At 33.9% G+C, this 18,282-nt stretch overlaps 3 protein-coding genes across 3 annotated transcripts; 1 reads left to right on the plus strand and 2 right to left on the minus strand.

Moving 5' to 3' along the window:
- On the plus strand, nucleotides 21-1,251 carry LOC104788288 (the record flags this gene model as incomplete). The annotated part of the gene is given in 1 exon segment (XM_010514025.2): nucleotides 21-1,251. A coding segment is annotated over 1 exon segment (933 nt). The 3' UTR covers nucleotides 987-1,251.
- LOC104788289 (10 kDa chaperonin) lies at nucleotides 2,039-3,776 on the minus strand. Its single transcript, XM_010514026.2, has 7 exons — nucleotides 3,548-3,776; nucleotides 3,381-3,439; nucleotides 3,213-3,263; nucleotides 2,820-2,885; nucleotides 2,698-2,745; nucleotides 2,585-2,614; nucleotides 2,039-2,468 (listed from the first exon to the last, which is right to left on the minus strand). The coding sequence occupies exons 1-7, from the start codon at nucleotides 3,642-3,644 to the stop codon at nucleotides 2,400-2,402; spliced, it is 420 nt and encodes a 139-aa protein (XP_010512328.1). The 5' UTR covers nucleotides 3,645-3,776; the 3' UTR covers nucleotides 2,039-2,399.
- LOC104788291 (E3 ubiquitin-protein ligase ATL4-like) lies at nucleotides 4,365-5,725 on the minus strand. Its single transcript, XM_010514027.2, has one exon. The coding sequence runs from the start codon at nucleotides 5,624-5,626 to the stop codon at nucleotides 4,616-4,618; it is 1,011 nt and encodes a 336-aa protein (XP_010512329.1). The 5' UTR covers nucleotides 5,627-5,725; the 3' UTR covers nucleotides 4,365-4,615.

Here is an 18,282-nt window from a genome sequence, read left to right on the forward strand (position 1 = left end):
CAGAAAAAAATCAATCCTTTTTTTTTTCTTCTTCTCAATTCATATTCCCTCCGATGAGGTGTAAGAGACACACCGTAGATTTCAGCAGCAGCACCAACGGCGTTTGCGCTTCTTGCCTCCGTGAACGTCTCCTCTCCCTCGCCGCTTCCGCCGCCGTTACAGCCGCCATTGAAGACAACAATCGTAGTAACCAATCACGCAAATCTAATAATCCTCCTCCTCCTCCGCTTTTAATCTTCCCTCGCTCTGTTTCTCCTTACGTAACCCGTAGAAAATCCGACGCCGGAACCGGAACCGGAGAAGTAAAAGATGATCCTTTAACAACATCTTCTAATCGGAGATTCATCACAACCCCTCAGGTAGATCTCGCCGGCTACTCATGCAAAGACTTCGAATCGAACCGATCTCATAAATCAAAAAAATCGTCTAGATTCTCTAATCTATTCAGAGCTAGATCTGAAGATTTCGATTCGAATCCTAAATCGAGCAATCCTAGATTCTCTAGCGACGCGTCTGAGTCTTCGTCGTCTTCTTCACGTTCATGGATCTCGAAAATTCTCTCCACCGGTCGCCGGAAAAAGCAACCGTGTTATATCGAAGACGTGATCGCAGGTCGTAGACCTCAGCGTATATACTGTAGAGGAATGTCACCTGCGAGAGATACGGAGCCGGAAGCGGAATCGTTAGAGGAATTGAGAAGCACACCGGCGACGACGACGACGAAAACTCCGGGAAGGAGGAAGGTTGGGAATGGGATAGGGAAGAAGAGTATGTCCGGGATGGCTTTTTGTTTGAGTCCGTTGGTGAGAGCTAGTCCTAACTGTCCGTTTAAACGGAGAATGAGATTCCCGTCGGAGTTTGGTAATTCCGGTTCCGGCGAGGTTACTACGGAGCAGGAGAAGCCTCATATATCTGCAGCGGCGTCGTTTTGCGCAAATAGATCGAAGAAGCTTGTGGATTTAGGTAGAGTTGATCGCCGCCGTTGAGTTCGTTCGGTTTGGTGGTTTAGTCTTTGGTCAACGTATTTGTTTGACTTGTGGATGGATAGTAAAAAATTAAGTTACCGCTCGTTCGTTTGGCTTTTTTCTAAAGATGGAATTTTCCAAAATCAAGCTTTTTATTTGGCTTGGGGTGAGAAATAATCAGAATGGAACATAGTTTGTAATTTGTAACTACCACCTTGTAACGTTTTGTTTCTGATTGTAATTGTAGAGTTTGATGGGCTAAATATTTTGGTTCAGACAAGCAATGTAGTGTTCTTCTTTTGAAAACTTATGTATCCAGCCAGGTTGTGTTAGTTAAGAAAGCATGTCAAAGTATTGGATCGATCGGTATAATCGTGGAACTAGATCAAAACGGGGCTAGATTCCAACAAGTTTGGACCAAATCAGGAACGGATCGTATAACGATTAGATACTATATAAACCATAACTTCTATAATGAGCTCAAGTGTTAATTCAAATGTATGTCATTAGACTAATCATTTACGTTTTTGAATAGTCGTAATGAGGGAGCTTAGATTTATAAATTAAACTGAATTTTTGACCCATGATTTTCTTGCTTAAGAGAGTGACAGTTTTTTACTTAATATTTTTTTTTGTCTTTACCTTAGGAAAAGTTTATATTGGGTTTTACAATCCTCTCCTTCTTATATAAAGTCCACTTCAACACGTAGACCTACAAAGCTAATATTGGAATCGCTTATATGACACAAGTATCAAAATAGATATTATCGACTTTTCATAAAATTCAAGTACGACATTAGACTGTTTTCAATTCAACTTTTATTTAAACCAAAAATATCAAAGTTGAATTTGTCTAATTACGCAAGACGGCAAGAGGGGTCCATGGGATTCATCTCCATGGGTCCGCGAACGCTCATAGAAATTAAGTTAGGTTAGGTTAGGAAAAAAAGATTATCTAAAACACAATTTAGATAGAGATTTCTAAAAAAAAAATACATGAAAAATTGATTTGGATTTGAATTTTATTGTTTTGAGCTAAAATAACATCACTTGATTACCGTTCAAACCGTAGAAGTTCAAGTCAGGAAACCTTATAATATCGATTTGTTGTTCACTAATCTAAGCTATGAACATATAAGGTTTTATCTCTCCTATGAGAAAGTTGCAAAGAAAACGAATTCTGTTTGGGAATATTGTTGACTCATAACAATTTCGTTTTCTGATCAATCTCCATGTTCCCATTCAACACTTTGAGCTCTTACATTCTGGCTTGTGAGCAGAATCTAGTGTCAGAAACAAGAGATTCAAACAAGAGAACATCTATGTTGTCACTGAAATTACAAGAAAAAACAAAACCTGAAACTCTTTGGTAGATGATACCACCATTGAATGCACAGTTCACTGATCATGAAACTAAGTCGCTTTCTTCAGATTTCACTGGACGATTGCTAATAAGTCGCTTTCTTTGCAAAAGCAATGCTTAGCATCGGTTCCAAAATCAACCTGAAGAAATCAAGAAAGAGAGAGAGAGATGTCTCAGTTTTCACAAGTATGATACAAAGTCATAACAGAATAGTGTTTTTCTAAATGTTCCCTAATAATAATCATCAAATACAAACCTCATAGGCGCTCATATAGGAGAACACAACCTGTAAAAGAGACAAGAGCATGCATGAATAAATGAATTGAGTAATTTCATTTATCTTTAAAGTTTAAGAAGATGAAAGCATACCTTCTTGCCAGGTCCTACTTCCCCGACCTCAGACCCAACAGAGACAACCTGTAATCATCAACTGTTTCTTCTCAAGACTTGTAACAACCAAGTAAAAGATCAGGGGAGAGAGAGAGCCTTACCTCGCCTGTTAGGTACCTCTCGAATTTCACAGCTGATTTAGGCAACAGTACTCCACCTGAGGATTTCTGCACACAAGTACAAAGCTTTAACACATCAACACAGGATATGTAACTCACAGCAAGGACTGTAACTATTTGATTTACCAAGACTCGAGAAAGACTCATGATTCGTTAACTAAAACCGCAAATACCACGAGCTGAGCAACTAAACAAATTTTTGTTTTGTTTCTTGTAATCTCAGACTCTCAGTGCCCTAATAAATTGTTCCCAAGACTTTAAAGATCATAAGGGGACATTTCAACTCGACAGCTACGGAATCACAGGAAGAAAGATAAGGAGATCGACTCAAAAAAAGTAAAAAGTAAAAAAAGAAGAAAGCTTAAGAGAGAGAACCTCAGAAGGCACTTCAAGACGGACAAGGACTCTGTCTGCTTGTGGAACAACCTGCAAAAACCCAATTACAACAAACATAAATGATCTCCACCGATTAAAACAAAAATCACCACCAATTGATCAAAGGAGACGACGACGATGGAAAGAAAAAACAAAAAAGGTGTGTACCTTTGACGGTTCCCATTTGGTGGAGACGGCGTTAATTCTAAGGGAGTTTCTTCGAAATCCTATAGAAGAGATACAGAAACAAGAAGGGATTCGTTAATGGGAGATAAGTAAGACACAACAAAAAAAGCTAACAACGAAAACAGAGAAACATGGATTAAGATTTGTACCGAGAAGGCTCGTCTGGTGAGGTAGAGAAGGAGGACCATTGGTTTTGATGGAAAGAGACAAGAAGGGTTTAGGTACTGTTACGAAAGTAGAAGCCATTGGGATAAGTTCCTTACTCGATGAAGTCACACGACACGGCGGAGTTATTAGGTTGGGACTTGGGAAGTAGAGTAGGTAGACTCGTTCGTTCTTGCTGTGTTTTGTTTGTTTATTGACGAACCTCTTTTCTTCTACACACTTCTCATAAGTTCTTTTTGAAAAGTTTCTGTCCTTTGTTCGACTTAATTTTGGGCTTTACTACTATCTCGGCCCAATCACTTTATGCGCTCATCTTTGAACACCATTTCTGCTTTCTGATACGGTTTGGTTTTTTATGTTAATCCAACCTAAATTATATAGTTCCTTACTGCTGGTTATTATTACACTCCTATCTATAAATGTAACTTTTATTAATTCTTTTGAACATAATTTTTGTTTTTACATAATTTTGAATCATATTCATTACCTTTTTGTTAGAAAATTCAGAGAATATATAAATCGTAGTGTAGTACCGGATTGGTGATACAATAATGAAGGTGAATGGTATGCCACGGTAAAAAAAAAAGTATTCCATCTTTTAATTGTCTAACAAAATTTCACTTTTTTGTGGTTTTGGTATTTCTCTGCTACAGATTTTTGTTTTTTTTCCTATATATGTATTTTAAACAAAAGTTATATCCAAATTAAAGGAAATTTGGTATCATATGGAGTAAATGTTTTAAATGAATCGCCTTGGACACACACAAATTACTGAATATTGTCAGATTGGAAGAGAAAATATACCATAAGAAGTAGTAATATACTTACCTTATAACCAGAGAATTCATCTGTTTATATCGTCAGAAAATAGTAAAACGACCCAACCAAACAAAAAAAAAAAAAAAAATCCGTGATATTGAAGCAAAGAACTTCAGATGGTGTTTATATTTTATGTACAAACCAAAAGCAATGCTCTGTTTTTTTCTTTTGTTTTTTGGTTTTGGTTAAAACGAAGTGAATGAATAAAAATGTAACCGACTCACTCACCAGTCTCACACTCCTGATAACCACCGGAATAGCTCACTGATCTCTTCACCGGTATGATTCGCTTCTAAATCCATCACCGTCAATTCCTCGCTCCGACGACTGCTCCCGGTAAAAAACCTACCAGAGCTTCTAAACGACATTGCACGCGACGATATACCTCTCGAGAGTCTGTCCACGTAATCCTTTAGCCAGCTTCTAGAACCTTCGTTACCTATATCCGCCGCTAAACTCGCTTCAACCGCCGTCGTTGTTGTCGCTGTAGTAGTCGTCAAGTCTTCTTGTTTTCCCGATATGCTTCTCCGGTTAAAATTCGACTCTGAGATTTCTGATTCGACGTCGTCAACTATGTAATCGAACGAACCGATTGAGTAAGATCTGTGCTGATCATCAGGAGATTCCGGAATCGGTGTTTGACGACGGCTGATGGATCCGATTTCGAGACGGAAGCTGTTTTCTCCTCCGGTGTTGTTGTTGTTGTTTCCGACGGAGACGACGAGAGACTTCATTAAATCAGACTCCGAGGCGAAGAGAGGAGAACGACAGAGAGGACAAGTCTGGTTCGAGACTAGCCAGATATCGATACAATCGGCGTGGAACGCGTGACAACAGAGAGGAAGAAGACGGAGCTGATCCTCCGGCTCAAACTTCGACAAACATACGGCGCAATCGCCGGAATTAGTGGAAGTAGATCGGCGAGTCACGGAGGAGAATTTGAAAATCGGGAGCGAATCGAGCACCGTTGATCGCTCTGTTTCCGGAGCGACTCTGTTTCCGGAAAATCGTCGAGAATCTGAAGTTACAGCGGCGGAGGAGGAAGATGAAAAGGAAGAAGAAGGAAGAAGGGAGCGGTGGCTAAAGCGGTTGAGACAGCGGAGGAGGAAACAAATGGAGACGGAGATGAGAAGAGTCATGAGAAGGATGAGGATGATGACTACTACGCTAGGTCTGAGACTATCGAGAGAAGAAGAGTGAGAATCGTAGTTTTCTCCATGGCTGGGATTGATGAGGTTTTCCATTGTTGATGGATGAGAGAGCTTCAGAGAGAGAGAGAGAGAGAGTTATAAATTTCCCAACTGTTTTTTATATTAATGACGAAGAAGAAAGAAGGAGAAGAGAGGCACGTGACGTGAGAGAGGGAGAGAGAGAGGTCACGTGAGAGTCATGGACCGGTCTTATTTATAAAGAAGGGGGACGACGTTGGAAAAGAGGCAGAGAAATAAATGTTATCGAACTAACTCAAACTGTCCATATTTAATACCACCATAAAGTTATATCAAATCAATTTTTGCCTTTTTCATTTAAGCTTTCACTATTTAATTTTTTTTTGAGTATACTATATACTCCCTCTGTTTTACAAAGAGTGTCATTCTGACACATTTCATACAAATTAAGAAAAGTTTGAATTATACATGTTTGCCCTTATTTAAGAAGTGATTAAAGGTTTAAATTTAATAAAAAGAGCTGTGGGTTTAGGGGTAAAAAGGAAAATATAGCATTAAAAAGCACGTTGGAAATGTAGAATGACACTTTTTGTGTAACAAATTTTTTTCTCTAAAATGACACTCTTTGTGAAACAGAGGAAGTATATTTTTTTAATTTGTATAATTTGATAAAATTAGAGAAGAGAGACATGTATTTCTTTCTGAAACCATATTTTACTATAGTTTATGTGATATGTTATAGTTTACTATATATATGTATTAATGTATAATAAAAGAAACAAAAATGTATTTAAAAGTTTCGTTTTATTTGGGGGGGGTTTTGGAATCATATCTTGAGTTCCTTCCTTTATACTTATTACCTTGTTGAGTCTAAAAACAGATGGATACCATTTTTGACATTTTACCCCGTTGATTCTTATGATCATTTTTTTCAACTTTATGTTGCTTTTGTGATAATAAGCATAGCTACTATTTTCACACTGTCCTTTTCTCTAGTAGTATCCATTAGTAGTTCTTTTTTTTTTTTTTTGCCAAGTGTTACAAAATCCGAGGTTTTTTTATTTATGCAATAGAATCCGGAAAAGTTTGTCTCCTTGCGTGAACGACATCAGGCTTGAAGATAAATAAACATCAGGTAAATAAACATCTTTGACAGAAAAAAACAATCAAGCTATTAATTAATACATTTATAGGTCTAAACCAAAACTAAAATAACGTACAGCTGCCAAGGAAATGTTTACTCAAAACTTTGTTCGTAAATTTGTTAGGAAATAGCACTGCTGAAAACAGATCTTGTTTGCTTTTGTGTTGAATAGAATGTTTATAAACATTCTATATTATCTCAGAACCTCAATTAAGAATATTCAAATAATGGTCAATGTATTTTTTTAACAAAAACTCGGTACGAGCCAAAACGAAAACTATATATATACTATATCATTATCTATAGTAGTATTAAATAAATTCCACAAGTTAGTTGGCTTACAATTAATACGACTCCGCAGGGGACATGTGAACACAGCTCTTATTAGGATAGTACAATATGCTAAATCAGAATGACACTTGTAATATTAAGTCCATCACGTAATGGCATATACGTAGAGAGAGCCACGTGACTACTCATTGTTGGATATTATTGTTTTCTTTGGGTTATATATATGTATTTTTGCGTAAATTAAGGTTGCGGTTGCACGTTCGTAGCATGCCCTCTTACTCCATTTAGCTCTTATAAAAAAAGTTCATAGTTTGGAGTTTTCACTGTTTCGGTTTTATTTTTAAATACATAAGAAAACAAAGATTGATTATACAATTCCAAGATATATCAAGATCAAGCTATCCAGAAACTATGCCACCAAATACGTAAAATCGCATGTAGATACAACCTGTAACTGTAAACATAATACTATTTGATTAGCGATTAAAATAACTTTAAACCCCTGTTAAACAACCATTCTCTCATCCAATCATATACTTAAAGTCTTAGCCCAACATTTTCCCATTTTTTGTGCTTCTTACATCTTTTTGAGTAGTTATATAACTTTGATCTAAAGTTTGTGTCCTTCTTTTTATTTTTAATACTCCCTCTGTTTCATATTAAGTGTCATTTTAAGCTGAATATTTTGTTACAAAATAAGTGTTATTTTGTATTTCCAAGGTAGATGTTTGGTAAATTTTCCAATTTTATCCCTACCAATTTAATATATTGACCAATAGAAAAAAATAAATAATATATTGATAAGGGGTAAAATAGAAAATTTAATGATTTTCTTAATCTGTGTGAAAAATTCTAAAATAATACTTAATATGAAACAGAGTGAGTATATATATAGATGAATGTAGTTTTCATTTGACAAAATACAATAGTAAGCTAACCTTATTAAATATGAAAACGAAAAATACTTGTAGTTATAAAATTGTTTGTACTTATATGTATCATTTGTTAGCGGACATGTTTTTATTGCTGTATAATTTAGATAGGTGCTATGTAAAGAAAGAAAAGTAAGAAATCAATAAATGGAAGAAACATGGGTGTGCGCTCTTGTGTCTGTATCCCGCGGAAAAGGACAACAAAGTCATTAAAACAGACAACCAACTTTATTATTCATCAAACCGTGAATATTTTCCACGTCACCTATCTATTTCCCTTTCCAAATCGATTTTTGTTTACTTGATTGTTTTTGTCCTACAACTTTACTTGTATTGCACTCTAAGCATGTTCTTCTTTTTTTTTTTCTAATCTACAACTAAAAAAAACCTGATTTTTTCTGCTTTAAATTAGTCTATAGTATCTTAGATCGCTAGCTCAAAGTCAAAGGGTCCAATAAAAAGCAGCTTAAAGTGTAAAGACAGATCGAACAAATCGCGAGCCAAGATGATTAAAGGGTAAGCTCAAAAGAATGTAAGATGTTGAAATTATTTTCAACTTGTATAAAAAAAGAAAGGATCAATCAACATAAAAAGAATTTCCATAATAAGGTATTTCTAATAAAGGAAAGTGAGGTTTAAAGAGGATTAAACAAGTTACCTGGCTAAAACAGAGCATTGTCTATACAAAAGTAGTAAAAAGAAGAAATATTGGTTCTGTAACAATACTGAAACTGGAACTGATCATCAGAGCATAAACATGCCATGTGTTGTTCTAATGCCTTTTATATATCCTTAAATAGGTTCGGTCACAGCCTCACAGGGGTTATTTAGACTAACCACATGTCACTTATGGGCTCATAGAATACCAACATTATTATATATCAAACCTTTGTGTTCTTCCACCTTTCTTCACTACAATAAATGTCCTCTCCATATTCAAAGTCCCTGCCAAGATAGAAATAGTGCTTGTAAAGGTAAGACTTGCCTCTGTATCCTCCTGGAAAATGTATGTAAGCTAGATAGACATAGCTGAGATGAGATACTTCAAACAATCTTTAAAAAATCTTAAAATTAGGCTTATCATTGGTGATCACAAAGTACACCTGGGGGAAAACAGAGGAAGGATATTCGGAATTCATAACCAGATTTGAAAGTTCACAGAACATGAATTAGAATCCAAACCTACTTACCATTTATCTTCATACAAAGAGTCACAGTAAGCTTGTAGATCAGCTAGTTTATTAGAAATTAGTAGTTTTCAAACCCACCCACAATTACTCTTTTCCCGTTAATTCTCAACTTAGATTCAGCTTGAAGTATTTCCCTTGATGCAATTCTCCACATTCAGCTATTTTTCTGAGCCTAATCACATGCAAATTCAGACAAATGTAGTAGAGGAGTTAATAAGAGGTAATAGAGCAGAATGTACCTTAATTAAATCCCTTTAACTGAAGGGCCTTATCAAATCGAAGGCCTTTGTAAATTTGTGAATTTGTAATTTATCTTATGGGCTAAAAGACCGACACACCCATCTATATTTGGGCTCCAAAATAAATTTAAATACAGTAGAAACAACATCTATTTATCCCTTATAAATTTACACATATTATTTAGGGCTATATTGGTTAGGCCTGGGCACTAATACCCGTTACCCGTATTCGACCCGTTACTCGGTTCATACCCATCCCAAAAAAGGGTATCCGCAGCTTTAGGGTCGAGTAAAGGGTATTATATTTATATTACCCGTGAGTAAGGGACGAGTATAGGGTATTAGTTTAGTTTTCAATACCTGTCCCGTTACTCGGCCCTTTACCCGTTTTACTACCCGACCCGTAAATACCCGTTAATATTTTGTATTATTATTATTATTATTTATTATTAATTTATAGAGTTAGAGTTAAAACCTAAGTTCAACTTAGCCTAACTGAATTAATATATTATTTTTATTTTCAAAATTCGTAATTTTATAATTTTGGAACTATATATTGCATAAATTAATAACATTTTTTTATCGTGTACTCGTTTTCCGGGTAATAATAAAGGGTCGGGACGAGTAAAGGGTCAACTATTTTTTACCGGGTACCCGTTTCTCCGGGTACCCGTTATTAAAGGGTCGAGTATGAGTAAATTTTTTCTGTTACCCGTTAGGGTCGGGACGAGTAAAGGGTCGGAGAAAATTCAAGGGTATCCGTTCCGTGCCCAGCACTAATATTGGTGGATGCCACAATATGAGAAACGAATGAAGGATATACCATACTGTCAGAAAACTTTGGTTAGTACCATATTTTTTAGAGGGGATATTACTGGGTAGCCCCTCAACATATGGGCGGGAATTTTGGGAAGCCGACAGCAGGGTCGTGTAGGTAGGTGACAGAATTAGTAGGGGGTCATCATACGGGTGTTATACTATTAGTGAAGAACATGATATTTTAAAACTATGAACCAGTTTTATAAATAACCCATGCGATTTTGTTCGATGTTTTCAGATTTTCAAAAGCTTGCATTCCCTGTGGTTTGTGTAATGCCTGCTTCTTATACAGAAAACTTTATGTTTGTGGAAGGAAAAGAGCTGTATCCGATGCTAAACTGAGATGAGGGATCACGGGGGTAAACGCATCTATTGATCTTCCGCTGAGCCGTCTAAGATTGATCTTCGGACAAGTAGCCGCATCTTTTAACACAACACATGAGGATGCGCTTTAATGGTATAGGTAGGGGAGAGAGAGAAGGGAGAGAGGGGGAGAGAGAAGGGAGAGAGAGAAGGGAGAGAGAGAAGAAGGGAGAGAGGGGGAGAGAGAGACGTAGGGAGAGAGAGAGATAGGGGAGAGAGAGAAGAAGGGAAAGAGTGGGAGAGAGAGGGGAGACATAGAATAATATGAATTTTGAAAAAAAAAATTATTTCTACCTATCCTTGTCCCCCCTATTATGCTCACCTACGCAAGGAGAAGAAAGTAAATACATCTATCTACCAACAGTAATACTGTAGTGATTATGGTATTTCCTTTAATATGTTTCATTATTATGCTATCCAATGCATATTCTCTATTATTTATCTATACTATTAAAAGGGAAGCATTTTTAATAAATAGACATAGGTTAAAAGATTATTACATGAAATACCACTGAAAACAGAATAAGGATATATATAAATCATGTATCCAAACAGATTGATATTTAATAGGAGCCAAACATATTGATATTAGTGGTATTAGCTGAATCTATACTATTAAAAGGTAAGCATTTTTAATAAATAGACATAGGTTAAAAGATTATTACATGAAATGCCACTGAAAACAGAACAAGGATATATATAAATCATGTATCCAAACAGATTGATATTTAATAGGAGCCAAACATATTGATATTAGTGGTATTAGCTGAATCTATACTATTAAAAGGTAAGCATTTTTAATAAATAGACATAGGTTAAAAGATTATTACATGAAATGCCACTGAAAACAGAACAAGGATATATATAAATCATGTATCCAAACAGATTGATATTTAATAGGAGCCAAACATATTGATATCTAATATATTAAAGGAGAAGTCGAGAGAGCTCACAGCCAATCTCACAAAAATTGACCTCCTTTGCCCTTAATGAAAAATACCCTTATAAATATTTCGGACAAGCTTTTACTCTCTATTTAGGTTGCTGAAACGCACCACATTCATCCTCAGACTTAAGATTACTAATTTGCCATTAATGAAATTCAAAACTAGACAATTTTACCCTTTTTCTAAGTTTTAATTTTTTTTTAAAAAATAAAAAAACGAAAATTAAAAAAAAAAACGAAATTTGTTTACAGAATCGGAAATCTAATATATTTACGCAATATCTATCTTTAAAAAAATAGAAGATAAATATTACAATATATTACGAATATTTGTTTAAAGAAAATTTCTATTTTTTAAAATATTAAAATGGTAAAGATAATTATGACGATTTTCCTTCTAAGCTATATATATAGACGCTCAGCCAAAACAGTAGAAGTCGGATTCAATAAGCTAAACATATAGTTTTGAGAGTATAATTTTTCTTTTGTATTATTTTGTTTCTAATGAATCAACTTTACTATTGTATGATTTTGATTTTTTTTTTTCATGTTGATGTACTATCTATATGCTTTGGTGCTTTGCATAATTAAATTTTATGCTGCTATAATTTTTAATTATTATGTGGAATCATATCAAAAGTTTTACTCATTTTGTTCTGTTTGATTGTGTTTTAGGTGTACTTGCCATGGACCATGGATGTTTTTTTGTATATCAACAAGATTGGACGAACAAGTTGATGACGCAAACAAAAATAATCAAATCGGTAAATTATTATTAATAATTGTGTGTTTTTTAAGTGGTGATTGTTATTCAATTTTATTCTCTTGGCTAAACATGATCATATTTTTATTCGATGATTTTTTATTCTACAAGCAATTTTATATGGTTCATCAGATTCTAATTTTTATGCTTTTTTTGTAGTGGTTGTTTGGAAAGCAAGATCAAGCAATCATAGACTTTGTATGTGGTTTCTCCATCTGTTTAAACATATATATTGTATTATTTTTTATATTTTTTTTTTGTAGTTTAGTAATTTGAAAAACTTTTATATGTAACCTAATACATATTTTTTTTTGTTTCAGTTGAATTTATGGATGATCATTGATCATAATTGTGGATCTACAAAACTGAATATAATAAAATTCATATATTAATTTTTGCTAATCTGAATCTTTAATTTTTTAAAATAATATTGTTGCTAATGTTTTTTTTGTAATGATTATAGTTGCAGAAAATTATGATGGATTCTGTTTATAACAAATATATGGTAATTTTCTAAGAACTTGGATTTCGTTCTGTTTACAAATACATTTAAACTAGAATTCTATTTATATGTAACCTATTACATAATTTTTTTTGTTTCAGTTGAATTCATGGATGATCATTGATCATAATTGTGGATCTACAAAATTGAATATAATGAAATTCAGGTATTAATTTTTGATAACCCGAATCCTTAATTTTTAAAAATAATATTGTTGCTAATATTTTTTGTAATGATTATAGTTGGACAAAAACTATGGTGGATTCTATTCATAAAAAAATATGGTAATTTCTTAAAAAAATTGATTTCTTTCCATTTACAAATAGATTAAATATTTCTTCATAAATATTTGTGATTAATATTTATTCTTCCTCTTAAAAATAGAAAGAAGAAGGAAGAAATATTAATTGGATTCAGGACTTTATATCTTCAGGTTTTTCAAGAAAGAAAGAGATTAAGGAAGATTAGGAAAAGCTTTTTTAACAATTTACAATTATTATTTATTTGAAATTGCTTTAGATGGATAAATAATCTATATTACAAATTGTAAATTTCGCATTTAGTTTAATAAAAAAAATCTAAAATCTAAATTTTATATCTTATTTAAAATTTAAAAGTAATAGAAAATAAATACTAGAATATATTGCAAATATTTCTCTGAGAATATTCCTGTTTTTAAAATTATTAAATTTCTAAAGATCTTTTGTTTCACTTATAAAATTATTTTTCATTTAAACACGAAAAATACAGTGTTTCCTGTTAAAGTTTTAGTTAATGTTTGTGTCCTTCGATTGGTTATGTTATATGTGTGTCGGAGCACCATTTTGGTTAGTGGTTTTTTTATTCGACTATACATACAAGGGCATACAATTACAAGTTAACCAATTGAAGCAAACTACTCTGCAAGTTTTGTATGAACAAAAAAAAGTTAGAAGAATTAGTAATTTTAGAAATATCACCATTTCTGTAAATATTTGCTAACATCTGTATATTTTTATTATTTTACATTCGTAATTTAGAAAATAAAACTTGAAAGTTGACAAATTTTAACAAAATATTATTTAAGATAGAACCTATATAAAGTAACATTTATTACGTATATGTATATAAATATATATTTATAGAAATATCACCATTTATGTAAATATTTGCTAACGCCTGTATATTTTTATTATTTTACATTCGTAATTTAGAAAATAAAACTTGAAAGTTGACAAATTTTAACAAAATATTATTTAAGATAGAACCTATATAAAGTAACATTTATTACGTATATATATATATATATTTATATATATATATAAAGTACATTCATTACAATATCACCAGCAATCAAAATTTCAATGCGTAACTGATTTAACGAGGAACAAACAAGTTCCTAATTAAATGGGATTTTTAATACGTAAGGTTGAAGTTGATAAAAGAAACACAAATCAAGCTAAGTTGCGGTTTTGACCCAAAATAAAAATAAAATCAAGCTAAGTTGCGGTCATATTATAAATATGTTGGAATGTGGTGGATACGGATTACAAATTTCGTTCCTATATATATCGGAAAAAAAGGCATAGTCACATGTGCACAGCAAATTAATGTATTATACTAAAGTAAAAGAAAATAAATACTGTACAAAATATTGCAAATATTTCTTTGAGAATATTTCTGTTTTTAAAATTATTAAATTTCTACAGACCTTTTATTTTTTACTCTAATTTTTTTTAAACAAAAATTAAAAAAATAGAAATCAAATATTCAATAATAAAATCTTTTGTAAATATTTGTTTCAAGAAAATTTATATTTTCTAAAATGTTAAACTTCTATAGATAACTATAACGGTTTGATTTGGATTGAAGGAACTGAAAATCTCGTGAGGATATACCACAAACATCCATTTAATTTGAAGATATGACACATTTTTGTGATCTCGACAAAATCTCATAGGGTTGCTGTAAATCTCTGGAAAAACCATGTTATTCCGGCTGAATATTCTATCACCAAAAGGAATAACAAAGATTCTAAATAAGACAAAAGTTCATGACAATTAATATGTATATGAGTAATTTTAACAAATTATTTTCTTTCACTTTTAAAAATAAAATGTTTAAAAAAACGAATTATTATTTTTTAAACTAAAATTAGAAAATCTTAGAAATAAAATAATCTTATCCCATTTTAAATTATTAAAAAATGGAAAATAAATGGAGGGTTTTCAAAAATACCCCTTTTTCTATGTCACTTTTAAAAATTACCATTTGATGGTGTCCATTTTCAAAAATACCCCATTTTAGTATATAAAATGACAAAATTATAAACCCTAAACTCCAAATACTAAACCCTATCCCTTAAAAACTATACCCTAAATGTGTAAATTGGGAACCCAAACCAAAAAAAAAACAAATTCTATAAATTAATTTAACATAGGGAAATTGTGTAAAAGATGACAAAAGTGAAAATATTCAAAAAAAGTGACATTTTTGAAAATGGTATGCCAAAAAGGGCATTTCTAACAAATTCTCAAAATGAATACTATTTTTGAAGATTAAATTATAGCTTCTCTTTTAGTTAATTCTTTTCTATTTACATTTTTGTTGGAATCCTTTTTAGCCCTATAATTAATTTACTTTTTATTTTGTTAAATTAGTTGAACTATTATTTAAAAATATATTTGCCTACACAAATTTATAAAAGAATTGAATTAGTGTTATATTTGACCACAAAAAGTTTAGCCAATAATTGTTTTTAAAATGTTTTTGCCCGCACAAGTCAAATTGTTATTTTGTTAATTGAATGTAATTTATTTTTTCGCAAACAAAACTATAAAGAAGTGTTTAACTTTACTGTTGTAGGTCTAATGTTGACACATGTTCAGATAAAAAATATATGTTTAACTGAAATAGAACTGATGTTGCGATCGAATAGGACGTCTCTTACGGCCGTTGAGAAAATTCCTAAACCAGATAATAGTATGATGAACACATGTGTAAATAGGCTTATCGCAGATGAGAGAATATATAAGCCTCATAAACAACAAGAATTGTACAATGAGTTGTTACCTATGCTAACTGAGGAGCAAAGACGTGTTTATGAAGAAATCATTTACTCTGTGAATCACGACAAAGGTGGTATGTTTGTTGTTCATGGATTTGGTGGTAGTAGGAAAACTTTCTTGTGGACTATTCTTGGTGCTGATATAAGGTCTAAAGGTAATATTGTTCTGAATGTTGCTTCAAGTGGTATAGCTGCTTTACTTTTGGAAGGTGGTAGAACGGCTCATTCAATATTTGGTATTCCAATCAATCTTAATGAATATTCTGTGTGTACGATCGATGCCGAATCTGATCTTGCTGACTTAATTAGAGAAGCAAAGCTCATAATATGGGACGAGGCTCCAATGATGAACAAGCTTTGTTACGAAACTTTGGATAGGAGTTTGCGAGATATCATGAGGTGTGTGACAGATTCTACATGTTATTACAGAAGGAGGAAGAGTAGCGACAGTTTTAGCATCTATCAACTCATCTGTTCTTTGGAATAGTTGTAAGGTTCTTAAACTTACCGAAAATTTGAGACTTGGCAAGGCACATAATAGTATGGATGCGGGTGCTCTCGCCACTTTTTCAAAGTGGCTTTTTGATATCGGGGATGGCAAAATCAACGAAACAAATAGTAGAGATGTGGAGATAGAAATTCCGGATGATTTATTATTGAATACAAGTGGAAATTCTATTCAAGCAATAGTTACAAAAATCTAAGGTGAAAATTTTGCAAGGAGAACTGATCCAAAGTTCTTTAGGGAAGAGCTATTCTAAGTCCAAGAAATGGTGATGTAGATAAGATAAATCAATTTATGCTTAGCAAGCTACCAGGTATGCAAATTAAATAGGATATGGAATATGGATATTGAAGTAATAATTTTTAAAAATACTAATATTAAATACATATTGATGTAGTATTTTCTATCAATTAAATTATCAATCTACAATTTGCATTAATCAACTCACTAAGAATATACAAAGATGCTTAATCTATTCTTAAACAGGAAAATGTTCTTTTGTAACAATCATAACTAACAAACTGATTCAAAGAAAGAAAACAAGACAATTCAAACAATGCAAACTCAAAGAAACATAACACAACTAGCAACAAACTTTAAATCAAGATTAAACAAGTGAACCTTAGGCAAGGTAATTGACTTGGGAGATAGCTAACCAATCCTAGATGTCTAAGCAACAATCAAGAACAATCCTATGGCTAAGAACACTTATGCAAATCAATTCATTTCCATGATAGAGATTCCTATGCTAATCAAGTGATAATCAACTATTTCCAAAGGCAATCACAAGGCAAGCATGCATTAAGAACAAGTCTAAATACCACTAAGCACCCTAATCATCAATTTCCATTGGCTAGGAATACAAAGCTCTTGATTAATTTGGTTCGGGAATTTCATCAAACATCTTATGGGCATGAAAATCCTAATGTCTAGATTCAAGCATGATCAAGGCTATCTAGCATTATTAACACTAATCAAGATAGGAAACACATAAATAAAGCCTTAGACATCAAAGATCAATCATCTATCTCCTTAATCTACCTAGCCCAAAGTTTTAAGGATCTACTCACTCATCATCATGATCACACAAAGGAAAGAGTTTGATCTTTGTGAAATCATAATAAGAGATTTAAAGGAGAAATTGCTATTAAAAACTTAGAAGTACTCAATCATTCAACAAACCAAGAGTAGATAAGCTTAAGAACCCTAAGTGGCTGCTAAACAGAATATAAGATAAAGGATAAAAGGGAGCCGGGTCAATCCAGTTCAAACCGGTATAAACCCGGATCAAAACTAAAACAAGTGAGGAGCCTGGCGGCTCCACGCGGGCAGGGTTTGGCCGATGGGAGGTGGCCGATGGCTTCACGCGGGCAAGGTTTGGCCGATGGGGGTGGCCAATGGGAGGTGGCCGATGGCTTCACGCGGGCATGGTTTGGCCGTGGGAGGTGGCCGCCGGCTTCACATGGAAAAGGTTTGGCCGCGGGAGGTGGCCGCTGATGGTGGCGATCAAGTGCGTCTCCTTCGGCTTTTGTTTGGCTGCTGGTCTTGACCGCTTGCTTCATGCAGGCAAGGTTTGGCTGATGGGAGGTGGCCGATGGCTTCACGCAGGCATGGTTTTGCCGCGGGAGGTGGCCGCTGGCTTCACGCGGAAAAGGTTTGGCCGCGGGAGGTGGCTGCTGATGGTGGCGATCAAGTGCGTCTCCTTCGGCTTTTGTTTGGCTGATGGTCTTGACCGCTTGCTTCATGCGGGCAAGGTTTGGCTGATGGGAGGTGGCCGATGGCTTCACGCAGGCATGGTTTGGCCGCGGGAGGTGGCCGCTGGCTTCACGCGGGCAAGGTTTGGCCGACGGGGGGTGGCTGATGGGAGGTGGCCGATGGCTTCACGCGGGCATGGTTTGGCCGCTGGCTTCACATGGAAAAGGTTTGGCCGCGGGAGGTGGCCAGTGATGGTGGCGATCAAGTGCGTCTCCTGTTCCATCAGCTTTTGTTTG

This window comes from Camelina sativa, chromosome 5 (assembly GCF_000633955.1).
Source record: "Camelina sativa cultivar DH55 chromosome 5, Cs, whole genome shotgun sequence".
NCBI classification, from domain to species: domain Eukaryota; kingdom Viridiplantae; phylum Streptophyta; class Magnoliopsida; order Brassicales; family Brassicaceae; genus Camelina; species Camelina sativa.